Source organism: Heliangelus exortis, chromosome 16 (genome assembly GCF_036169615.1).
Source record: "Heliangelus exortis chromosome 16, bHelExo1.hap1, whole genome shotgun sequence".
Classification (NCBI taxonomy): domain Eukaryota; kingdom Metazoa; phylum Chordata; class Aves; order Apodiformes; family Trochilidae; genus Heliangelus; species Heliangelus exortis.
The window spans coordinates 13,789,939-13,816,287 of NC_092437.1; the positions used below are offsets into that span (position 1 = coordinate 13,789,939).

Sequence of the window (26,349 nt, forward strand, 5' to 3'; positions counted from 1 at the left end):
GCTTCCAGGGGATTGGGCTATGAGAACCAGAGAACCAGAGCCATCCCCTGTTCTCATCTCATGATTTTATTTACAGCTCTGTCAAGTCCCTATATACATTACCTCTTTTCCTCACCTGTGTACACCATTCCACACCTCAGGTCCTCCCTGCTGTTGTCCTTTGTCCCTCTCCAAACTACAGATGATATAATAATGCTTCATCTTTTATTCTCCGTTGTTTCCCTAATTGCTCCTAAAACTTCAATTGCATTTTTGGCAGGTGCTGAGGACTGAGCAAAAGTTGGAAGGGAAGCCTCCAGAATGAGTGCACGGTGTCTCTGCTGGACAGTAACAGCTATTTTAAGGCCCATTGTCATATCTGTATTGTTAGGATTGCTTTTCTCCAGTGCATTACTTTGCATTTATTGACATTAAATTTAATCTTCCATTTCCTCACTGCCACTTAGTACTGTGAGAATCTTAATGCAAAGCTATTCAAAGTGGCTTTCAGTTTTGGCTAGCCTGAATAATTTTTATCTCATTAATAAACTTGAATTCTTCTGGATCACTTCTATTGTGAACTGAATAGGTTTTAGTGAAGATGAATCAGGGACCATGATCCTTCTCTTTCTAGAAGCCCAAGGGGTGTAGTGTCTTCAGCTTTGAGCAAGAGGGCCTTTCCTTTTGTCCCACAACAAGTTGGGGTTGCTTTCTATGAGCCCTTTTTTTGTTTATTTTGTTTTGAAAGTTCACCCAGAAGATCATTTTCCCCTTGCCAGGTACTTGTTGACCCTTCAACAAACACTACAGTGGGATGCAAAGCTTGACATCCCAGTTTTACCCTGGTCTGGCACCTTCCCCTTGCCACCTGGCTGGTTTTGGAGCAGCAGCAGTGGGCTGGGCACTGTGTTTGGTACCTCCCATTGCTTAAGAGCCAAGGAATGACTGATGCTTGGCTGTGGGAATTACTCCCAATTTTGTTGGTTTGTTTTATATTTTTCCTACTGGCCATCCCTGTCTGAAAACTGCTGGGATGGGTATTTCCAGGGGAGCTGCACCCCCTGGGACAGGGTTTGAGACAATTCCTTTGGATTACAAGCTGCTGCAGATCATTCCTGGCTTTCCCACTGGGATTTGGATTCTTGGCAGTCTGTATTGGACCTGGGTCACCCTTGGCACTGCCAGCTGTGCAGCAGGTTTCCTGCTGCTGGCACAGTTGAGAAATAACCATTATTAGGCTTTTATCCTAGTTGTGAATTGCTCTTAAAACCACCAAACCACTTTTTACGAGATGGTTTTAAGCTTTAAGAATTAATTCAGCTTATTCTGATCTGACCTTAGGATAATCTATGAGAATACTGACTGTGTGCAGAAACCCTGCCACCCATAGTCCCAGGTGATGCTTGCTCAGCTGTGCCACCTGCTCAAGGAAGTGCCCTGGTGTCCTGCTCTCTTTTAGTGACATTTGCCCTGAAGCAAAGAGCAGTGTGTGGCCAAGCTGGAGATGCTGAGCTTTCCTCACAGGAGGCTCCTGGAGAAGGGGGGGGGTCATAAATCTACTGCTTAACCTCTGACCCTCTTTGACAGGATCAACCCAGGGGCTATCCAAGCATTTCAGCAGACAAATAAATAACACTAAGGGGATCACTTTGGCCCAGAGGTTGTGTAAAGACATTAGTGGGGAAGCTGCAGTTAGAGATATTAAGCTAACCTCTGCCATGTGTTCCCCAAAGAGGTGTGATGCTGAATTACTCCTCTAGGAAGTCTCTGCAGGCAGCAATGCTGAAGTGAATATTTCCCATCCCAGGGACTTAGCAGAGATGTGTGCTGGTAAAAACAATCCTTGCTGGTGTTGGGGTTGCTGGGTTTGGTGTTAATGCCTGGCACACCCCTAGGGCCAAGCCTGGTGCACAGAGGTGCCTCATGCTGTGGAGAGCAGTGTCCTGGGACAGGGGGCTGGAAGTACCACAGCAAAAATATAGTTCCAACAGAATGGGGCTTATTGCTCAAATAATGCTTGCCTGATAAAAATTAATTGTGGAAAAAACTACTTCTGTGAAACTTTCTAAAGAAGAGCTGTATTTCTGCTTGGTGGGTAGGGTGCCACTAGAGGCAGCTAAATGAACCCCAGTAACATGTGGACTGCAATTTTTTTTTCTTTTTTTAATGAAGAGTATTATGTATGTCATTGACTGTGTTACACAAGTTTTCTTCTATCCTAACTTTTATTCACTAACACTTCTGAAGGGGCATTTTTCTCATGGTATTACTGTTGGTCACTCTGTGTCGATACGGGTGGTGGCTGAGGTGTGATGTGATGGACAAAAAACCAGCTACACCCAGTGAAAGGTGATATCCCCAGTGTGCCTATTTTGGAGGCAAGATTGTCATGAGAGGGACTGGATGCCCTTCTCCTGTGTCCTGGCACAAGGAGGCAAAACTGAAAGAAAATTGCTTATAGCTCTGAGCAGCTGTAGTCACTGGGAGCACCATGTTTGTTCTTCACTGGGTGTTGAATAGCTCCTTGATGATGATGGCTTTTAGGGTTGGCATTAACAGGCCAGCCACTGTTTAAAAGCTCCAGATCCTCAGTGGATTTGCAGTTAAGGTGTTCTGGTCCAGTATTGCCAGCAATGAGTGTTAATATTTAGGTAAGACTCCTGAAAAAAAAAGCAAAAAAACCAAAAAAAACCCAAGCAGAAAAAAGACAAACAGAAAACCCCACGCCAAACTCAAAACCCACCACAATTAAAGAACTAAAATGAAAGGAAATAAGAAGTTTGGAAGATTTTTGAAATCTTGTCACTAAAGGCATTCCTGGGATGAGTGCTTGCCAACACATTCCTTACAAAGCTGAGGTTTTCATCTCAGCTTGTGATGCTCAGGAAATAGAAGTATGTAATGAGATTCATAATAAAATTGTACAAGCTGGCAGTGCCATCCATGAGGAAGTAACACCTCTGACTCTTGGCAGGAGGTTGTGTTTCTTTCCATTGGGTCCTTCCCAGTTAACAAACATTTGTTCTCCGTGTTTGCACAGAGCAGGGATCACCCAGCTGCTTTGCTCTGGCTCAGCTTGTAGCACAAGTTTATTTTTCTTATTCATTTCCACCTTATTAACATAGAACCCCTATGACCTCTGGGCACATTTACAGGTTTGAAAATACTGTTGTATTGCAAAAATAACAAACTGGAGTCTAGAAAAGCAATAAAAATAAAAAGAAGTGCTTCACAGCACATCATCTGAGTCAGCTCAGGCCCTGGCTGAGTGGGTGGATGCTGGCAGCACTCTGCCCCTGGGCTTGCAACCTGGAAAAGTTGAGGTTTAAGAATTGTATTTTCTAAAGTAAATTCTCTGTCACAAACTCAATTTCAGAGGGTGTTTTGTCACAGACAAGAACTGTCCTTGTGTCTCTTGCTTGGTCTCCGAACACCCGGTGCTGTATCCCATGCAGACCTGGAGGCTCAGCTCAGTCTCTGCCACCCCCACTCCTTGGGATTCCTGGTCTGAATGGAGCTGCCAGCATCCTCCTCATCCATCAGTGCCAGGTGAAGCCACCTCCAGTGGCAGGAGATGGGGTTCTACCCCCCTTCATCTGCTTTGGGGTTGATGTCACCAGCAGATGTGGGCAGCATGCTGGCCATCAGTGTGCTGTCATTCCCAGAGTCTGGAGGAGTCTGGGCAGATTCCTTGGAGAGAATTTTGTTTATTTTTATTTAATCTGGTGAGTAGAGTTGTTTCTATCTAGAGTTGTTTCTGTTATGCTCTATCCCAAGCACAAGAGGTGATACAAGTTTGAGATGGGATAAAGCCGCGTGGGGCTTTAGGACCCTCTTCTGAAGGAGAGACCCTTGGTTGTGCTTGTAGGCAACCATCACTAGCAGAAATCAGTGCAAGCTGGACAGAAATGGGTCCAAGCCTCAGAAGGAGAAAAAGCAACAAATCCCATCTTCCCACCTCTCCTGGTTTCCCAGCTTGGCTACACCAGGTTTGCATTTCTCAGGTTTTCGAGCAAAAGTCACGGATGCAAAGCACTGAGCTGGGAGTGATCCTGGCTCACCTCAGCTTCGTGCTCATCTCATGAAGGAGAAGAGTGAGGATTTACCACAGCCACCCGGGTGTTTAACAGGCTGCTGCTGTTAGCTGAGGAATAACAAAAAATTTATAATTACTAAAAAGCAAAGGGATGATTGAGACAACTGCATTGAGAGTGTTCTCCTTTCAAATTATGACTCGAAAATGATCCCCACCTCTCCACATGATGCACCATTCTGTAGAGGTTTGATCAATTTGGGGGGCACAGAGGGTGATGAATGGATGCACCCCTATCCAGAAGTGCTGAGGAGGCTTGACACCCTCCCTAATGTGTGACCAAAGAGAAAAGGAAAGAAGCATTTATAATGAAAGAGAAATATTAAAATGTCTGTTTCTGCTGTAAATCTACCTGGAGTGCTGGGGCTGATTGTTTTGAAGTGCATTCTGTAGCAAAACAATAATGAGAAGAAGGAGAACACATTACTTATCTCCTCTACCTGGCTGGTGTATAAGCGACAAAAATCTAATTGAAAAAATCCTGGTGGAAGAATTTCTAATAAATTTGTTTGCACAGTCATAGCCTGGAGGAGAGGGGGGAAAAATCCAATCAGCAGTGGGGAAATTCCAAAGTTTTCTTTGCATTTTGAGTCTTGATTTTCAGGCTCACTGCTCAGCCTGGCAATCAGAGGCACTGTAATTTTGAAGGCAGGATTCATTACAGTTATTATGAAGGCATCAAGGGCAGAAGGAAGAGTGGAGAGGAGGTAGGGGAATAGTAGGAAGACATAAAAAAATAGCTTCTGACAAAGAGGGTCTGTATCAACGGATTGATACAGAGAGGACACAGTGCTTGTCCTGGCCTGGACCACTGCATTGAAAGATACTTTTTAGTTTTCTGAATGTAGATTCTCAGAAGAAACTTGTTTTCTGGAGAAGAGCTGTTTCAAACAGGTCTTTAGTCTTGATCTATAAAATACTGTGCTGGAGCAAGACAAAAATGTGGTGCTTGTGTGTGAGGAAAGGGGGTGGCTGGCTGGCTGTACATCATTTGTGTATTTAAACATTTAAACTGCAATGACTTTGACTTAGGAGCTCTTCTTTTCCTCATGTGAAAGTTCTGTCGTACAAATTCCTAGATAGTTCCAGGGATGGACAGAGCTGTCTCTCCCCACTGGAATATTTGCTCTCCCTTCAGGGCTGCAGGCTAGAAGGCTCTTGTGCAGCTCACTTGAACATCTCAGGGCACAGTCTCAGTGTGCTGTGGCTTTTCCACGTCCACCACTGTCCTGCAGCTGTGGATGCACAGCCCTGAAAGGCCCTACAGCCTCGAGGTGCCTGCTCAGGCACGAGGATATACCTGGTGGGCTTTTTTGTGGAGAACTGGGACCTCAGGACCATAATTTTCCCTGTTCCAAAAAGATTGACTTCCCAAAACCCAGTACTGCTGCCTGTGCCAAATCAGGGGCTGGCTCCTCCTGCAGAGCCTGGGTCCTCCTGCAGAGCCTGGGTCCTCCTGCAGAGCCTGGGTCCTGCTGCTGCAGAGCTGAGCATCACCAACACAATGTGCCACCTCTCTTTCGAAGAGCCCTTTCTGCTGGCTTGGCAGAAGGTATTTAGGCTGTGGAGCTGATTGAGTCTTGATGCCTGGAAGCACGGTGTCTTCCTACTTGGAAGCACAGCAGCTCCAGATGGATCTGTGATAGCAGGAGCTGGCTGTGCTAGTGATCATTTTACAGGTGGAGGGCAATACAATTTAAAGTCGATGGCACCTGGCTGACTTCTGGGTGAACTGCTGGTCTTGGCAAGCCTTTTGGGCTGCAGATGCTTGCTGCATCCCATGGTTCCTTCCCTGCTGAGGGGTTTAACCAAACCCTGTGGGTGTGCAGGGATCCCCTTCCACCCTGCTGCGGCTGCTGTCGGGATTAGTTAATGAGTGTCACAATACCCACACTAATTTTGCTGCTTTTAATTGGTTTGTTCTGCTATCCCTGTGGATAATTTGGCAATTAGAGGGTGTCTGTGCACTCTGGCACCGAGCAGAGCTGTGTTCCCCCCCTCCTTGGTTTTACTGACTCCGCGGACTTTAATAGCTAATCCTGTGTCACTCTGAGAAATGGAAATGTGATTAATAATCTATGCTGCAAGTCTTCACCTGGCTTTATTTAGATTTCTCTTTTATTGGTCTTAATATGACCTATTTCTATGAAGGCATAACTGGTATCTGCTTCTTATCAGAGAGCGAGGGGTCAACAATCTTCAATTGACCATCTGGCTTGCAAGGGCAGGACCTGGCTCTTCCCCTTGTTAAGTGTGTGGTGTCATTCACAGCTGGCACCTTCCTCCCTGTCTCCGGAGTGGTTTATGGCATAGCTCATTTTATTGCAGTAATTAATTTGTGAACTTAGCCTTGAGAAGGGCCCCAGCCATGCTTCGAGGCAGAGACCGTCCTGGAGGGATTTTTTTTTTTTTTTGTGCCTCTGCAACTGAAGCAAGTGAAAAAGCTCCCTCTGTAGCTAATTAATGAGGTTGCCAGTTCTCCACAGGGGGGTTGTAGCCTAATAACTGGATTAGCAGTTTGGAACAGGTCAAAGGGAGCTGGAATGTTTGATGGGGCAGCGAGGGCACAAATGAACACCAGGGGAGAGGAGATGGGGGAGTTGTCCCTTCTTGCAGCCAGAGTTTGCAAACAGCAAACTGTCCAGGTGGGCAGTGGGGCTCTGCACAGAGGGCTGCTTGGGTATGAGCTGGAGTGGTTTTCTACATTGATGCTCTAGCTTTACTTTGGTGGTTATGGAGTATGTTGTTATCTGGAAGAGGATTGAGTGGGACCAGCCTGTCTCGGAAATTTCCATTGCTCAAAGTGTTCTAAAGCTGATTGATGGTCCAGTGGAAATTTTAGCAAGAACTTAATTTGAATGACCTTTGCTGCTGAGTACAGCAGTGGTTTTAGCATTCCATATCATATATTGGTTTGGATTGGAAGGGACCTTAAAGACCATCCAGTTCCAACCCCCTGGCACGTGGAGGAACACCTCCCACTAGACCAGGTTGCAGTGATTGTGTTTATTAGTTAGAACTGGAGTGATTAATTAATTATTTTACTGAAAAAGTAACAGAAATGTGCTTTGTTACCATGTCCCATGGCAATAACAAGGATGTATGTGCACTGATACATGCCTAGAAGTTTTAGAGGACCATCCCAGGTTTTACTTCAGGGCATCTTGATGTGAAGAGCCAGGAAAGTACTGGGGATGCACGGAACCCTGCTGTGCAGGTGGCACTTCACTAACTCTGACTTTCCTTTGTCTTTCCAGTTTGATGGGGAAAACATGTACATGGGAATGAATGACAACGCCCAGGAGTTCCTGTCAGCAAACCAGGTAAGCATCAATTTGCTTGGCTGGGCTCTGGGGGCAGATTTTCTAAGGGACTTAAGGTATGCCCAAGCACAAATACTCAGAATCTTCACTCCTGGGACATCGGGGCTGTCCACAGAGGACATCAGAGCTGGCTGCTGAGGAGCAGTGGTGGATGGTCTGAGGACAGGGAAAGGGATGCTCTTGGGTGCTGGTGTCAGTGTTCATTGCCAGAGCCCAGCTTAGTCACAGCTCTCCAGCGAGGCTGAATGGCTTTGTCTCAGCATCCTTCTCTCAAAATGAGGGTCTGGTTGGTGTGTCTGGAGGTGGTGAGCTTTCCAAGTATTGTTCAGATGTCTTCTTCCCTCATGTAAAGTATTTGCTGTAGAGAAACAGGTAAACTGTTAGCCTGCTCGAGGACAAAAAGGAATCAAAGTTTTCCTGGTTTGGAGCTATAAACATACATGTAGAGGACCAGAAGTGCTCACATCTCACAGGTGGCTGAGTCTCCAGGGCTTGGATACACATGGAACAGGCATTTCCATTCAGTGCAGCCCTAAATGTCTATAATGTGTAGGTGTTACTGGGAGATGTGAACTTCAGGACATGCCCGTGTCCTCCTGATAAGGAGGTGAGAGATGGTCCCACCTGCATTCCCCTGAGGTGGCCTGGCATGGATAGAGTGGGCTGAGGACTCTGTGCATCATTGAGGTGCCTCCTGCTGTACCTTTGGGGCACCTCATGAAGGAGAAATGCAAGTTCATTGCTAAGATTTTGCAGCATCCTGTTTTTGGGTTGACTTGGGTTGTTTTGTTGTAAGGTCCTGTTGTCCCCATCCGCATTTGTCATGGATCGTGCAGGGTTGTGCCATGTGAAACTGATGTGTTGCAAAAGTTGAGCAGCAGCTGTGTGGTGATTTTTCCATCCAGCTGAAGATGCCACCAACTTCCTATTGCCCCGGACAGAGTGTGTGGCTGGGGGTGAGGTTAGGATGTGCTCCTGGGATTTGGAACTCAACACAGGACAGCTCTGGGGTACGAGACCAGGGAGTCATCCGTCTGTGGTGTATCTGACTCAGGTACCAGCAGCAATTCAAATGTGTGCATATTAACCAGATAACAGGATGAACACCTCTCAGTTGCCTTCTCAGCTCAAAGGGTTGTTCCTGCTCTCACATTTGGTGACAGCTTGTGGAGCCACTGCCACCGAGGTGTGGGAACAGAGAAGGTTGTTCTTGCGTCAGGTGGATTTCCAGAAGGTGGGGAAGGAGTCACAGACTTTGTGCTATCAAGTGATTCAGCAGAAACAAATATTTAATTGATCAATTCTGGCATGTGGTTGATCATTAGAACCAGGACTCACCAGAGGCTGAGGAAACTCAGGAGGGAAGGGTTGACGCCAAGCTGCCTGGGCTGGGGTGTGCCCTGTGTCCCCACTGTGTTCAGCAGGGATAGGAAGACCCTGTGAGGTCAGTTGTCTGCCTTGGAAAACTCACAAGGGACAAGCATTTCACAGAGCTGTTGGGAAGGGCTGGTGGCACTGAACCAGCAGCCAGCTGCAGTCATGGACTTGATGTGCCAGCAGGGTTGGACTGGCCTGGAGATGAACTGTGGGCAGTGGGAACCATTGATGTTTCCTTCTCTCCACCAGCTGCATTGGCCTCACAGCCCCCTCACATCCACTCCCCTGCAGGTGAGCAGCTGAGGAAAAATCAGAAGTGATGCTGCTGGGTGGGGAACACCTTGTTGCTCTCCAGTTGAGGAGGGAGGATGACTTTTAAATAACAATAGAATGGGATGGAGGGGTCATGTATTGTTTGAACCTGGGAGAAGGATAAACCAAACCAGCTTAGATCCCTGTCATCTGGGAAAAAGAACCATAGAGGCATAGAATGGTTTGGGTTGGAAGGGACCTGAAAACTCATCCAGTTCCAACCCTGTGCCATGGGCAGGGACACCTCCCACCAGCCCAGGTTGCTCCAAGCCCCATCCAACCTGGGCTGGAACACTGCCAGGGATGGGGCAGCCACAGCTTCTCTGGGCACCCTGGGCCAGGGGCTCAGCACCCTCACAGCAAAGAATTTCTTCCTAATATCTCATCTAAAACTCCCTCTTTCAAACTGTTCCCCTTTGCCCTATCACTCCCTGTGCTTGTAAAAAGTCCCTCCCCAGCTTTCCAGGAGCCCCCTGAGGCACTGGAAGGTGCTGTAAGATCTCCCTGGAACCTTCTCTTCTCCAGGCTGCACAACCCTAAGTTTCTCAGCCTGGCTCCAGAGCAGAGGAGCTCCAGCCCTTGGAGCATCTCCATGGCTTCCTCTGCATTTGCTCCATCAGCTCCGTATCCTTTTGGTTGTGGGGACCCCAGAACTGGACCAGCACTGCAGAGAGGGGCTTACCTGAGCAGGAATTTTGCTTTTCATTTGTTCTCTCTTTACGTGGTGACTTTTGTTTCCTATTTGAAACAGTAGATAAGGATGAAAAGTGAGGAAGTGGCTTTCTCTTGGCAGGGGGGGACAGGGGCAGGAACCCTCATTACAGCAGTGGGTTTGTTCACTGCTGCTTTATCTCCTGGAGCACAAGCTCTATGGGGAGGGGGGGGCAATGTGGAAAACAGATGGGTAAGCTTGTCTTGTCTTGCATCTCCAGTTCCCCTCATTGTGCTGCTGTGCTCAGGATGGGCAGAGAGGAGCTGGGAGAGGGACCAAGGGGTGCAAGGGCACGGGGTGGCACCTGGGGCTCTGCTGGGGTGCGTGTCCCCATGGGATGCTGCGTTGAGCTCTGTAATCTTGTTTGGGGTGGAAGGGGGAGAGGAAGGGCAAGTATTCATGCCATACAAGGACAGTAGTGATGATTCTCACCCAGCATGAGTTTTGGCTGAGGAAGACGGGGAGCAGGCTTCCTCCTGCACCCTCCTTATTTCATCCTCTCCCTTTATTTACCCACCCATCAGTATTTACTAGAGAGCACTTAACAGCACTCGTGGTGACTTCATTACTAATAATGCAACTCCTCTATTTAAATGGGGCTTACAGATGTTGTGGTTTGAGGTTTTTTTTTTAATTGTTTGCTAAACCTGTTGTAACCTGAACGTGTACATTAAACAGCAGGAGTGAGGTTTCACAATCCCACTTGAGAGGCTGCTAAATCATCCGCCCTGAGAGGCCTGCACAGCACACATGGGCTGTCACTCAGCCTTGGGGATCCTTGGGGACAAAGGCAAATCATGCACACTAATTACTGAAGCCATCAGACTGAAATAGATGGACCTGGTGGCTTCTTTTCCTCATAATTGTCTAAAACTGGTTCCACTGGGCACCACGGGGCACCTGCAGCTCTGGGCAGCAGACACAGCTTCACCTTGAGCCCAGCTCAGGTGCAGACACTGGGATATTCAGCACCAGCAGTGGGAAATCTTAGCTTCACATCACCTGTTTTGGGGCACGCTTGCTTATTTACCCCAGTTTTGCACTACACAATGAGCTCCCCTGGAACCCAAATGCTTGGGATGGCCTGGAGTGAGACTGTCACCATGAAATCCCCTGGATCTGTGAGGGCTTCCAGCCCCCCCGTGCTTCGAGGTGGGTGGCAAAGGGTGTACAGGGCCTCTTTTCAGCTGGAAAATATTTAGGAGTCCACAGATGGGAGAAGTTTGATAGTCTTTGTTAGTGGAAATTCTCAATTGCCTGATTTTTCTTTCAGAATAACTAGAAGGGGTTAGGTGGAAAGCAGAATTCTGTTTTTCATCTCTCCCCCTGCCCTGGTTTAAACCTAGGGGGGTGTTAAATGGCTCCTGCCTGTCAGTGCCATGCTTTGCATTCTTCTCAGAGATCCAGCAACTGCTCCAGCTCTTGAGTCATCCTTTCCAGTCACTCAGATTATTCTCTCTAGAGCTCCAGAGACAGAGCAGTCAGGGCAGCTCCTTGCTGAGTGGTCCTTGGGCAGCAGCACCCTTGTACCAGTCTTAGCTCAACCCCTTGTACAGTTTTTGATCCTGAGGAACTTCTGCAGCATCCCATGGCAAGAGCATGGTAAAACCAGGACCAGGGTTTGCATCCTTCTCCCTCGTCACTCCCTGCCCTGGAAAGCTGCTAACTTGGGAGGGGAAGAGGGCAGGGAAGCCCAAGCTCCTAAAAAAAGACCCAACAAAACACCATCAAAACCATCTGAAAGCCAGCTGATCCCTGCCTTCTCCTACTTGTGATTGCTGGTGTGCTATTAGCTGCACTTCTCATCAGCCCAAAAAGGGTTCATCTCAGCACAAAAAGCAGAGATCCAGGAGCCTAAAATATAATGGGATCACTGACAGATCCATGGCACAGACTTGCTTGGGGAAAAGAATTCCTCTTGTTCTATCAAATAGGAGGGACATTTAACCCCAGAAGTGAGTCAAATGTGAAATGTAATTCAAGCCCCAACAGGGCCCAGAGTATAAATGCAACTAGACATCTGATCAAACTGTCACAGACATCTGACCCCTGGGATGAGTGAGGTATCTGTTGTGTCTCATGAAGTCAGCAGAGCATCATTCCTCACTCCAGTCAATTTTCTTTCTTTCTTTCTCTTCCCCCATCCCTCCCCAAACAAAGGCAAGGAATTAAGTCAGGCAAAAATCCCAAGGAATGGACAGATTACCAACCACGTGATGTACTTGAAAGATGAGTATAAATACAATGGTGCTGTTAAAGGGATAAAAACAAATGCAAACTCAGTAAGAGAAGGCATTTATTAAGGCCTTTGTGACAGGGACAGTAACCCCGGGACAGGCAAAAGTTGGGAAATTCTCCATGTAGCTGGACAGGACTGAGCTTGGTTGCTGAGGACTGAGCCTTGTGAATATGAATCCGCTGTGCCTGGGAACACCCTGTGGGAAGGTATCCTCATCCCACATTACAAGCAACCAGCTGCCAGAAATACCTTGCTGGGAGCAGAGGATCACATCATGGTCAGGCAGGGTTTGGGAGCAGTTTTCCCTTGGCTCGTTGGGAGCAGGGATGTATGTCTGCCCAGTCCATGGAGGGACATTATGGAAACCCTTAAGAGTGTTTTCCACCTTTCTCCTCTCTCCCCTTCCTGTCTCTGGCTTCTGGAAGGGTGTTGGGCAGCTTCGAAGGAGGAAAGAGCTGATTACTTACTGCTGGGCATTTTTGATCCTGCACTCTGCCTAATCCTGGGAGCTTTCAGTGCACAGCTTATTCCAGCTGAGTAACACGCCACTTTGTGGACTAACAAGTTAATTTGTGTGTCTCCTCGTGCAAAGTCTGCCATATATCTGTAGGGTTTACTCAGGGCAGGGAGATGCAGCAGCTCTTTGCTGAGTGCACAGATAGAATCCTGCTGCTTTAACTGTGGAGGCTGAATACAGGGTAATCAAATTGGCAGAAAGTTCTTTGCACACTCTTTCTTTCCTCCTCCTGATGCTATCTCTGGCTGGCTCGCTCAGGCTGCTCATGTGTGTAGCAAAACCATCAGGTCTTGGCTGCCAGGAGCCACATGTGCCCTCAGGACACGTGTAGGGGCTGCAGGTTTGCACAGCAGCACTGAAAAAATGGGATTTCACAATGCCTGGTGGGACACCTGATGTCTCAGACTCTGCAGAGCTGCAGGGAGGGCTTTGGTTTGGGGCTGTGTGTCGTTAGGGTGGCTCACAGATGGAGCTGCTCATCTTTGCACTGCTGAGGAGGTAGATCCATGGGCACCGACACGTTTGTGCGTGGCAGCGCGTGCGTGAAACAGAAGGAGGGTTCTGCTCTTGCTGTGTGCAGGAGCTCAGCTGAGCGTGGGGGTTAAACTGATGCACCGAGGGAAAATGGAGCTGAGAGGGATTACACTTGTCACGTGGACAGCATCTGTCTCTGGATGTGGCCCTATCTCAATGTTAGTGTGGGGTTACACATGCCCACCCCTTGCCCGCACGCGTGAAATCCACCGGCGTGTGTAGCCGTGTGCTGGGGTCTGCATAAATCAACCTTTATCTACTCTGCCTGTTGCCCTCTCTCTCTTTATCTCCATACATCTTCAGGCTGGGCTCTGTATTAGCCATAATAGATACAGAAAGTCGCTGATCTGGTGGGTCAAATGTTCAGAGCTCTTTGATCAGCCGTCAGGATGCATTACCACCAAGGCCTCCGGTGGGGCTTGAATTACAACTTACATTTGACTCATTTCTGGGGTCAAAACGTCCCTCTTATTTGATCGAATGACAGAAATTGTATAATTTGTATATATCCCTGAGCCATATGTGCTCTGAGTGCCACTCTAATGTGTTTTATAAAGGCACAGCTGTCTTGGTGACTTATTTAAAATGGGATTTTGAAGTAGTGTTCTTGCCATTTAATGTCCTCATTCAGGGTTACACAAGGTTTATAAAATAATAAATAACATTGGGAGCATTCATTTTAGCATAACAATGGGTTTGCTAGTTATAAGGAACTGGACTGTACCATAAAGCTGTGTTGGTAAGTAAGCAATAATGTAGACAGCAAGCAATAGCATAATTAGAAATTAATGATGGTGCAGGAAGCTATGGATACTTTCCTCACACTCTGCTAATGCTTCAGACTAGACAGAGCCCATCCCGGCAGCCTCTGCTATAAAACAAGCCCTGTCATGATGCTGGCAGATGTCTTGTCCTCCAACCTCTTGTGCCTGCACAGTTGTGAGGCCACCACAGAGCCCCAGGTGGTGTGAGGACACTCTGAAGGCACAAACCCTCCTCCTCCTGTTCTTGTGCCTCCTCCTTAGTGAGAAGCTGCAAAACAGGACCAAGATGGAATTTCCTCCACGTGGTGTTCCCTCATCAGTTGCTTTGGAAGGGATGGTTGGTCCCTCACAGGGCAGTGACAGCTTTCCATTGCTTGGGTGTGTTGCATTCTCATGGTTGTTGGTCCCTGACCTCCAAGGACATCTAAATGTGAGAAATTTGACTCTTTGCCCCCGAAGCTCTTTCGGTGCAACAGGTTGCATGGTGGTCACCCCAGCAAATGTCTGAGACCTTGGTTTCCCTCAGAAGAAAGCCTGGAAGACACTGGAGCACACATGTAGCTGACTGGTACCTCAGGGCAATCCTTCTCAAGTCTTGTTGTGGCAGGGGGAGGGTAGTGGAGGAAAATTAGGGCCCAGCAGTGTGTTCTTCCTGGTGCAGATTCCACTCAGGTCCCCTAATGAATATTTGTGTTTCTCAGGAGTCTGATCGGCCTTGGAATACTGTGTTGTGAAACAAACCTGTGTTTGTTTTAACTCTGAGGAGACTCACAGGGTCTGAATAATCTTTTTATTTCGGCGGTTGACTGGCTTGATGTATTGATCACAGGGACTGGTGATGGTCAGTGCTAGAGAAAATGACAGATTTCAGTCCAAGGTTTTAAAGAGAAGAGCCCATGGCCCTCCAGCACGGAGAGCTCGGATACTTCCGAGTTCCCAGCAGAATTCTGCTCCTTGGCTTTGACTCCTTTGCCTCTGCACAGCATCCTGGTCTCTTTGAATCTGCAAATAATCTGTGTTTTTGAAGTCCATCACAACAGGGGCAGAGTACACCTTAAAGTAACAAAACTGATGCCTTCCTAACCCCTTTGTATGACATATTGCACATGTGGCTGGGACATATCTATAGGAGGCCCCTGGTTGAGAGCTTTGTACTGATTGGAAGTTGAAAGAGAGGACTGGACAGAGCTGGGCAGTGCAGCAGGCACCTGTGCTAAGGTACAGATTTTGTTCTTTCCCTCCTGTTCTTTGAGAATACTTTATAGTTTCCAATGTTGTGCTAGAGACTAAAAAATAGAGGGTAGACATTGATAGATATTAAATGCTTTTCTCAGCAGATGATTCAGGAAGAAGCTCATGTCCTATTTTAGGATGAACAATAGAGTGTTACATGTCATTTATTTTAATCAGCAGCTAATGGAAACCCTTCCAGGAGGGGTTATGGAGGTGAGCACAACTACAGCTGATGATCCAGGCTCATGAATTTTGCATGAACCCCTGTGTGACAGTGAAATTTTTGAAAGGTGCAAGTCAGGAAGCAAAAGCTGTAACTTAGTTGTACCAAGAGGGACTTCTCTTGTTGGGGTAGGGTCGGTTGTAGGTCTTGAATAAAATAATGATAATAAAAAAATCCCTTGGTATTACAAACAGAGCAAATATCATCTTCAACTATCATCTCAAGGGACTTCTAAGTTGTTAACAACAGGGTGTTTGAAAAACATCTACCAAGCATCACAGAGGGAAAAGTTGATGTGACTGAGCAGTTCCTAAACCAGAATGAATGGCCTCTCTTTCTATTGCATTTACTCTGGGGGAAAAAGAAAGAAATCACATCTCATACAATTGAAGATACCTGAAAGGTGACACAGAGTGCCTTGTGGAGACAGAGAACCTCTGTGGTGGTGGTGGTGTAATTTCATGTGTAGACATACATCTCATCAAATATCTGAGGTTTCTAAATAGGTTTAACTTTAGGAGCAGGGGCAGGAGAGTGAAGGAGATCCTGAGGTGCATCAGAGCAGGGGCTGGCAAGCAGAGCTGGGGCCAGGCACAGCATCCACTGCTCCTCCAGGGGCTTCCAGGTGGCCACAGCCAGCTGTGCTCTCGAGTTGGTCCTTTCCTTCTCTTTCCCAAGTCTGATTTTCTGGGATCTGGATCAGCTCTGGATTGTTTTTGACCTGATGCTGGAGAGCATCTGCATTAAGCAGTACACTTGAATCCAGCCCTCAGTCTGGGAGGAGTGTGGTCTGTGTGCATGAGGACCTCCTAACAGAGCTCCTGTTTCTTTTGCAGTGAAGAAGTCCATAAGCAGTAAAACAATGTAAAAAAATATAAGAAAACCCCAATCATTGCAGGAGAGTGATCCAGAGCTGGAGGCAGTGGCCTGTGGGCTGGGCAGGTGGTGGGTATCCAGGGGATGGTGGAGAAGCAGAACTGTGTGTGTCCCACTGGGAAGCAGCATTTTGCTGCTGCTGCTGCTGCATTTTGGGTTGAAGATTTATATATAGAAAATATTGATACCAGAAAGAATTCTGATAGAGGGTTGCATATGGGTATTCCCTGGTGCTGAAATGCCTTGACAACTGCCAGCAGGGCTGGAGGAATCTGGGGGTCCAGAAATGTTCCTGTGTGCTGGAAGGTGAAGCAGATGGAGTAATGGGCTTGCTTCATAGCATGGTGGGGTGTAGCTCAGGTCCAGTCAGACTGAACAACACTGAACAGCATTTGCTGCTGTGCATGGTGACTCCTGAGGACACAGGGGCTGGCAGTGGATGAACTTGTAAAGCCCAGCTCAGAAAATAACAGCAAGCTCTAGAAGAAGGTGGTGTGCAGTTTCCTTTGACCAACGAAGTGTCTCTTCAGTAAAGTGTCACCTTTCCCACTGTGCTGGGTGTTGCTGTAAAGGGACTGCATGTGGTGCTGCCTTTGGTGGTCAGCATGGCAAGGTGGAGACCTCCAGTTGCAGGAACCTGGAGCAGCTCTGGAGGGAGCAGGTCACATTCCAAGCACAGGCAGCACATTAATATGGTATTTACATGTGCTTTAAACCCCCTGACAGTGCCCCTCAGGTCACTGCTCATCTGGGGGTGCTGGGTTGTCCTTGACTGGTGGCTCTTGCTTTAGACAAAGGCAATCTTGAAGCTTTTATGCACAAGCTGTTTCTGCTCTCAGATCCTCCAGCTCCTCATACTGTGCTAATTCCTTGCCATTTGTCTCCTGTGTTACCCACTGTGACACAGTGTGGGCAGGACCTGGTCTTTTTGATGCTGAGCTCTGATCATGCAATACCTCTGATAATGCCACCACTGGGGAGCTGCCACGAGCCAGATTTGCTCCTGTGTCCTGTTGGGAAGGTTGGGTCGGGCTCCTGCAGAGGTTGGTTTGCTTCTGTAATGGACCTCTGGGGAGTGGCTTTTGAAAACTGTTTGTGGAAATGTCACACAGTGGGCCACAGGAGTATGAAAAAGGCCCAGCCTGTTGCTCTTGGGATTTCCTTTCCCAGCTGATTGATTGCTTCTCATCAGAGCCCTGGCCTGAGCCAGTGTTTGGGTCTGTCGGCACAACAGAGTCATTAACTGTGGAGCTGCTTGCTGCCAGCAGGGAAGTGTTGTTTTCCTCTGCAGAATTTGGCCTGCTGAAGGCCTGGGAAGAAAGGAAGACCCCTTTATAGCTTCTGTTGGGATCCTCTCCAGCCCCTGCTGGCCTGCCCCACTCAGCAGAGCATCCTGGGGCTGCTGGAGAATGATGAAGGTCAGGTTATCCCCAGTGTGGTTCATCCGGCTCAGGGTCAGGGGTTCCCTTCAGCCTCTCCTTTCTCACGTGGTTGGGCAGAGCCATGAACCTGACCTGGTGGTCAGCAGAGCTCTGGCAGCTTGTCCATGAGTGGGATGGGGGGTACCTGACTGTGCTCTGGAAAAGTGTTGGAACCTCATGAGGAAGCAGCCCATGAGAACTTGGCACCTCTGCACCATGGGGTGTGTTCTGTGGTGGCATCTGTGCAGCAGACCCCTGGGCATCCCCTGTCTTGGAGGCTGAGCAACTCCAGGTGGGTGCAGCCATCAAGTACCCCATCAGGGGAGGTGGGTTCCATGAGATCCTTGGGCAGGTGAGGGTGGGTGCCATGGGTGCCACGTGCTGTGGTCCCCAGGAGGGGATCTCGCACTGTGGGATGCTCAGGAAGAATTTCTTTATGGAGGGGGTGATCAGACATTGGAATGGGCTGCCCAGGGAAGGGGTGGATTCTCCATCCCTGGAGATATTTAAAAAGAGACTGGATGTGGCACTCAGTGCCATGGGCTGGGAACCACAGGGGGAGTGGATCAAGGGTTGGACTTGATGAGCTCTGAGGTCCCTTCCAACCCAGCCAATTCTGTGATTCTATGATCTAGGAGAGGGGAGTGGGCGATGCAGGTGTAAGGGAGGAGGCAAACATGCACTGTGGGCACACAAATTCACAAATTGCAGGCCAGCAGGAGGGGGATGTGCGTGGCCCTGCCACCAGCCCTGAGTCGTTCTGCTCCTTTGGGGGAAGCTGAGATCTTTCCCAGAGCTGGGATGGGACCCACAATCCCAAGGCAGGGAGGGATGCAGTAGCCTTTCCTGGAGAGGTGTCACTGGCACTGCAGCCTGAGCTCCTGAGTGCCAAAACTGACCCAGAGCTGTGTAGTTGGCCTGAGCACCTATCACCCATCCTGTGGGGTGCTGAGGACCATGCTGGGGTCTCATGGGTGACATCACTTCTGTGATCAGCCACCTCTCAGCAGGGCTTGAGTTCAATTTATCTCAAAGTAGGATATCCATCAGCAGGCACTGGGAGGGTCTGAGCTCTGCTGTATGGCCCAGGTCTGTACGACTGGGTGCACTCTAAAGGGCAAAATATGACTTGGCTTTTATGATTTTAATTAAAACATGAGTGAAGAGTATGAGTTTCATATTAAATTGCATTTTCCTGGCTGCTGTGTGAAGGATCTAACTGATCTGATTACCATGAAGATTACAAACTATCAAAGTGAAAAAGAGCTTTTTGCAAGTATTTCGTATTAAACCTTCAAACATAACACTTTAAGAATAATTATAGTTGTATTACTGGAAAATGATTCATGAATTCTGAATAAATATAAGACCCTTAAAAGGAAATGTTCCAAGACCACAGTTTTCGTTCCAATCCGATGAAATTTAGTATCATTTTGCAGCTGTAGATTAAAATGAAAAAAAATATGTACAAAGACTGTATTGAGTATATGTCAGACTAAACTAATGAGATTTTTTTCATCAGCTCAAAGTATACACAGACACACACAGACAAATGGAACAGCCATTCCCATTTTCTGTATCAGAAAGCACCAAAAGAGAAGGCAGAAAGGACCTCGCTGCTCTCAAGTCTTCATTCTGCTCTTGATTGTTAAATAATATATTTTAGGTTCTTATATCTTGCCTGCAGAATGTTTGAACTGACATAAATGGGTATGTAAGAGAAAAGAGCAAGCTTTAAAAAAAAAAAAAAAAAAAAAAAAGAAAGGACCAGGATTGGGAATTTTCTTAATATTCCCAGTGGGCTGTAATAAAGATACATTTTGCACAATACAGTGAATGTTTACAGCAGACAATTTAGTTTCCTTCCAACAATTATGAGAGAAATTGAATCTCAGGAAATGTTAGTTTTCTCTAAAATTAGACATAACAATAAAGATACCTCTGAAAGTTTATTAAGGAGGGAAGAAGAGAAAAAAAAAAAAAAAAAAAAAGGTCATCAGTCTCTGGAAGGCAATTTAGGAAATTTATTTTCAGAAATCCAAATGACTTCTAAACAAAACCAGACACAGCACTGAGGGCTAGTGGTGCTCCCCATGCCACACTCAAAGCTGGAGACTGCATTTCTTTTGAGGAGCTTTTTTCCCCAGGCTTCAGCATTTCCTACTGCATTTTGGAAGCAAATACCCAAAAGGTTCTCGTTTCCACCACATACCCAGCTGGAGAAGGATGCAGGTCATGGTCCTCTGCCTGCAGGTCAGGATGCTGCAAGGCTGGGAGCTCCAGTGGTGTGGAAGGGAAGATGTGTGGTCCTCACCTGGCCACCCCTCATCCCAGGTTTCCCTGCACTGAACATGGGGAAAGGAAAAATCAGCACTGACATCCAAAGTAGCAAAACTGAAGGAGCCCAATTGCTTAAAATCAGGATGTGTCTCACTCAAGGGTTAGCAAGTTGAAGGCTGGGCATTTTTGCATCACTCTTTGCATGCCTGCTGGGAGGTGTAGTTAATGGTGATGGTTGTGCAAAGGGGCTGTTTTCCTCTTGCACCTTCATCTCTGCACAAGGGCAGAGCTCCTGGGTGTGTGCACGCACAAAGGACTGGTGAACAAACCACTGAGAGCCTTGAAGCTTTTCTCAAGAAAATTGGTCATGAAATGTCAAGAGAGGAGCTGCAAGGAAAGGATGGAAATTACTGGGCACTTGATTACAACTTCATGAATGAATTTATTGTGCTCACACAGAGGCTGGGGATCAAAAAGTGAAAGCTGCTCTGGAAAATGCAGAAAATGCTGAAGGTCTTTGAGCAGCTTGTGCTCTAGTGTTTAAATTTTTGAAACACTGTGATTTGAACATGTAATTCTTCTGCTTGCCCTGGTTTCCAGACTTCTGCATTGAGGATGTGCTGCAATGTGCATGTTAGACACCCCTGCTCTCTTCTACCTGAGTGTTTTTAATTTTTATCTGTGAGATCCTTGATTGGCAGCTGCCTCAGCTCATTCCAGTCTGGAAAGAGTTTCCTGGTGTTTGATACCACTATTAGGGATTGGAGGAGAAATGGTGAAAGCTGGTAGAGCTTAGCTTGCTGCCAAGCTCCTCTAGAAATGTTCCTCAAAAGGCTCTGTCCTGTTCTGGTCATATTATGGGTTACGTTGGGATGCAACACCCTAGCAGGACCCTGAGGTACCTGGTTTGTTACCAACTTGTCTCTGAGTTGTCACAGGTTTTTGGAAATATCATGTAGCCTTGAAGATGAAAGAAGCTGAAGCCCCTGAGTACAGTGGACAGTGACTTTTTACTATGGGGTCAATGGTTTGGCTTTTTTACCTCCAGCTGTGCAGTGCTCAGAGACTCCCTGGCTCATCCAGTAGCATCTCTTTTGTTTTAGCCCACTTCTGCCCATTTCCCTTGGAACAATTCAGGGTCTACCTGGTAGGTAAAAGAACAGAAAAAGAACAGAAAAAGCTCTACAGCTGTTTCATGAATGAAGAGTTTCAGTTGTTTTGGCTTCTGGATGGCTGGGGATGATTTTCTTTGGATGCACTGCTACCAGAGTGCCTCCTGCTTTGTGTGTTAGGTTGAGTTCCTGGTCATGGGCTGCAGGTCAGGCTGGTGTTGATGTGAGCCCTCTTGCACCTTCATCTCTTCTGCAAAGCTCTTCCTTCAAATGCTGTCCCCTGCCTCTAGAGATGCCTCCAATTGTCCTTTCTCCCCACCATAACTGGAGATGATCATTACTTCGGGCTGTGACCAGCAACTTGGTGTCCCTGCTGCCCTTCCAGGTGGAGAGCTGTCATTACTTTAGGGAAATGTTGCTATTTGGGTGGTTAATCTGATAGTTTTCCTTTACTGCTTTCCTCCTGAAAGCTATTAATTCTGTCCACATAGTTAAATGCTTTTGAAGGTATTTGATGAGTATCTAATTTAGGACATAGATGAGCAGTGTGTGTGTGTGTGTTTCTGCCTGGGTTTGGATGCTTTACATAAGCTTCTTTTTATTAAAGAATAAAAATTGCTAAAATTGTTAAACATAAGATCTCTTTGTTTCCCAAAATTCACATATTGGAGGTTTAAGGTCGAGACTTTCACACCAATGCTGGGGATTTGGATACTTGGCCATGTTACAGTTCTCACAATTTTTTCATGAGTCTCTTGGTGTTTCATGCTTTCTCTAAGAGCCCAACACCTTTGTGCTCTTGTGATGGGACAGCTTCTGCTTTGGATAAGGGAGCAATTGAATGAAATTCTTGCACTCCTGGTTGTGGAGGACAGCTTGTGGTCATTGTGGTGCTGAGAAGCTCAAAGGAGGTAGAGGGAGGTCCCGGGGGGTTGTCTCAGCATCTCATGGGTGGGGGGACTGGCACATGGATGAGTTTTGCATATTTAGAGTCTGCAAGGAGACAACCATGGTCTGATCCCATGGTGCTGGAGTGATTCATGAGGGAGGCAACAGAGCTAGGGAAGGATCTGGAGCACAAGTGGCACGAGGAGCAGCTGGGGTATGTTCAGTCTGTAGCAAAGGAGGCTGATGGGAGACTCTGAAACTGCCTGAAAGGAGGTTGGGGTGAGGGGGGGTCGAGCTCTTCTTCCTAATACCAAGCAACAGGACAAGAGGAGATGGCCTGAAGTTGTGCCAGAGGAGGTTTAACTTGGATATTAGGAATTCTTCCCTGAAAGGGTTGGCAGGTCCTGGCACAGGCTGCTCAGGAACGGCTGTCCCTGGAGGGTTTTAAAAGCTGAAAAGATGTGGTACTGAAGGATGTGGCCTTGGCAGTGCTGGGATAACAGCTGAACCTGGTGATCATGAAGGTCTTTCAAAACCAGAACAGTTCTGCAGTCCTGTAATCTCCTGTGACCAACCCAAACCAGGTCCTGCTTAGCTCCAGGCTGATGCCTCCAGACCCAACTATTGAGTGCAAATCTGGGAGATGCTCTTGCCATCTTATCTTAGGGTTTACTTTGGCAAAGCTGGCTCTGAGGTAAGTGGCTCTGGCACTTCTCCTGTGTGCTGGGGCCAGGTTCTGGAGCTGAGGGTCTTTGGGAGAAGATGGGAGGCTGATTTATTGCACTGGTAATTTCAGTTAGTTTCCTTTTCTCATTTTGGCAACTTCCTGGCAGCCTGAAATGTTTTGCAGTGGATGGGATGGGTAAAAGTTTTCAAGCTTCTCTTGGGGATAAAGAGGAGAGAGGGGAGGGAAGAAGGTGGCATTTTACAAAGCCATGTTCTTAATTTTAATAAAATTTAAAAAAAAAAAAAAAGGTAAGCAGCACCCTACCTGCTAAGGTGACAGACGCTTAAGAAGCACTGAATAAATACATAAAACATATTTGCTGAAGGCATTTGTCATTGGAAGTTTAAACATTAAATATGCCTGCTTCTTCTGATACCATAATAAAGCAGTGATGTTCAAAGAGCCATTAGTGGAGCTCTGACTACAGCTTTACATCTTCACTATATGTACCAAGGAAGCTGCATTATATCAGCAATGCCTCAGTGAGTTTTGCCCCCAGAAGGCAAAGCAAGTGAATTCTGGGAGGGATTTCAGTGTGTCTTGGGCTTTTTTGTAGGGGATTTTTCTTTCTGTATTGATCAACTTGGCTGTTCTGGTATTGTTCCCCTGTGAAGTGCTGGGCAGGTCCACAGGACCAACAGCTCTATTTTGTCCTGGTATCCCCAGGCTTAATAAAACCTGGCTCATGGCCTGGTGAGACAAATAAACAGGTTTGTGTATTTACTTTTTTTTTAAATTACAGTATAAGGAGGAAAACAGGTACTCAATCCATTAAGAAATAACTAGGTGGGTGATTCACTACCATTTGTGTAAATGGAACTAACTCTGGGCTGCCTGCACAATTTATTAATACTTCACGGGAGGAAAAAAAAAATATTTTAATCTCATAATGGATGATGAGCTGTGAAATTGCTTCTGCAGCAGCTGGGCACCCTGCGGGAGGTGCTGGATTGCACCACATTATGCAAGCACTCCCCACATCTCTGCCTTCCTCCTGCTAATCAGATATGTCAAACGTGGGTGATGAGGAGAGGGTGCCACTGCTGTGGCTGGATTTTGTTACTTTTTTTTTTTTATGTATGTCATTTTCTTGTCAATTTATTTTGGGGATCCCAAGTCTGACTTTGGAAGAGTGTGAGCTCAAACCTGAGTGCATGTCTGGCAAGTGATGCGTTGGGTTTTGAAGGTCCAGGCCTGCTCCTCACTGCCCCTGGCCAGGCTGGCCTGGCTCACATCATTGAATAATTAGAAATTTTACACATTGGGCTGACCCAGCTTGTGATTTCCACTCTCACTTTCGTGCCAAGAGCTGTTACTGTTGGCTTTGCTCTGCCTTCTTGGCCTTGGACTGGGTTCATGAGCAGCATCGATGCTCTGTTTCCTGTTACCAATCTGTGTCCTAAAATGACTCAGCAAGGACTAATTACTTTTTTTACATATGGGAAGCCAGGGAACATGTATAGTGATGAGAGAAAACCAGGTGTAGTGTAGGACCACTTGGGATAGAACAGTGTCTGCTTGGTTGTTCCTGTGTCTCAGCACCTGGCAGACCCCAGTGCTGTGCCTGGGGTGGGAGGACCATGCAGGGCTGCATTTGAAAGTTTGCTAAGCTAATGGGGGGGGAAATTATTAAGGCATATCTGGGAGAAAAAAGACTTGGTTCAGGATGGGTTGTGTTGCTGTTTGACTTTGCTGGGGGTTCTCACTGCAGATATCTGAAGGAAAGCAGTAGTAGCTTGTGCTGCCTGTGGCACAGAAGATGGCTCTGGGCAGGGGGCTAGGATATAGCCTGGGTGATAAAACTGAAAAACTGAGAAACTCACTACAAGGCATCCATGCAAAGTGTGCCACACAGGCTCCCTCAGTCTCTTAACCCCATACCTTCAGTTTTGAGAATAAGGGAAACCCTTCCCATCCCCCTGAAAGGAGACAAGTTTGGTACAGAACACTTTTCCTTCCTGCTCTGGGTCCTTCTTGCTCGAATGAATCCAGGTTGAATTAATTTCTTAGAGTGCTTTTTCCTAATTCTTCCTTGTATGTGCTCCATTACTGTTTTCAAGCTGCCTTCTCTCTTGACCTGCTTACAGTGCATTATCCATCATTATATAACATACCCTTGGCTCAGCACAGAATACCAAACCTGAGCAGCCCAGCAATGAGTTTCTCTGAAGTGGACTGATCTTATTATGTGAGTTCAGTATGCCATGAGACAAAAAAGGCAATTATGTAAAATCTGCACTCCTCAAATAATTCCCAGAAATGCCTGATATTCTTGAGTAGAATATTACCATATTCCTTGTGCTCGCTTCCAGGCAAATTACTAGGAAAGAAAAGAAAAGGGGTTTTATTAATCTGGCCAAGTCAGTCTAATTTTAGGTCCTCATTGGCTCTTCTGTCCTTTCAATATTTTTTAAAAACAGGCAAAAATCATTATAACCAATTTTAAGGAGGCTGCTTGTGAGGCAGATGAGGGAGGGAGGTATATTTTGCTGATGGGGAGCAGAGCTTGCACTTCTTCTGGCTTTCCCTGGAGCACTGCCACGTTTGCTTTGGAAAAACCAGGGAAAAATAGCCACAAAAACACATGGTGAAATACACCAGTTCTCTTGTCAGTGTGGGTCGAGCTAGAGATTACTACAGGTGGTCCAAGAGCACTGTCAAACATGCCTTATAGTCCTAGCCCTGCTTGTGAAGATACAGCAGAGAGGTTTCTGGAGCTCTGGGAACTGCTCAAATTTGCATAAGCCACTTTTGAGTGTCTCTGAAAACTGTCAGCAGACTTTGAGCCTTAACATCCCATCTGCTTCTTTGGAAGTTGGAGGTCTTTGTTGTAGGGAGCTGGTCTTGTCATCCAGAGTTTGGCCTCTAGAACTGGAGATGGGTTCAGATTTGGTACCTCCACCTGTGCTAGAACCCCAGCATGGGTCAGGACAGCATGGGACAGAGGAGGGTGATGTCTGGACATCCTCTGTTTTATTAAAATGGCCTTTCAGAGAAGTATCACAGCAAAGCTGCAAAGCAGTAGGTTTGGATGAGCTTTATGAGGAGCCTGAGGAACTCCCTGCCAGTAGATATTAAGGTGAAGAACATATTCGAGCTGCAAGGAGGTGGAAAGGCAAAAAAAAAGGTTGGTGAAAGGGAGGGGTGAAATATTCTGTCCTTTGAGGAGCTTCATGATTATTCCTAAGGGATTTTCAGATCTCCTCCAAAGTTTGGGTCAGCATGTTTGACCAGATGAGCAGCTGGTCTGAATGTGGGTCTTGTGTGGCTCTTGAGTTCTTGGGAGTGTAGTACATGGTTGTGGGTTACTGTTCCTCCCTGCAAGGGGTTTTGAGAGCTTTTGTCCCCAAAATGTACCTGGTGGGACGAGAAGGTGGATGTGGAGTTGTCCCAGCAGGTTCAGGTGGAGCTCTCCTTTGGGATGTGCTGTGGCTCTGCTGGACTCCTCCCCTGCCCTCTCTTACCAGGCAGTTGCTGCCTTGCAACAAAACCAAGGAAAAGCTGAGATCTCTGAGGTAGTTTCCATTTTTCTTCCCCTTTATTCCTGAGGGTAACTACTTCCAAAACTCATTTTTGTCTGCATCACTGGGGAATTTGAGGTCTGCTTCTCTCTCTCCCTCTCAGAAGGATAAATGCAGCATTACTGATCCTTTATATACCATTGCATGCTGCACTGCTGCTTCCATGCATGTAGATCTGCCTTTATGGTGACTGTAACCTTTTCTTGAACCAGAGATTT

General features: G+C 46.9%; 1 protein-coding gene across 1 annotated transcript in view; it reads left to right on the forward strand.

Annotated features, from left to right (window-relative positions):
• Positions 1-26,349, forward strand: part of TOX2 (TOX high mobility group box family member 2) — a 144,063-nt gene that overhangs the window by 50,560 nt on the left and 67,154 nt on the right. The window contains exon 2 of the mRNA XM_071759620.1: positions 7,330-7,395. Coding sequence (XP_071615721.1) covers positions 7,330-7,395 — 66 coding nt within the window. The remainder of the gene's footprint in view (positions 1-7,329; positions 7,396-26,349) is intronic.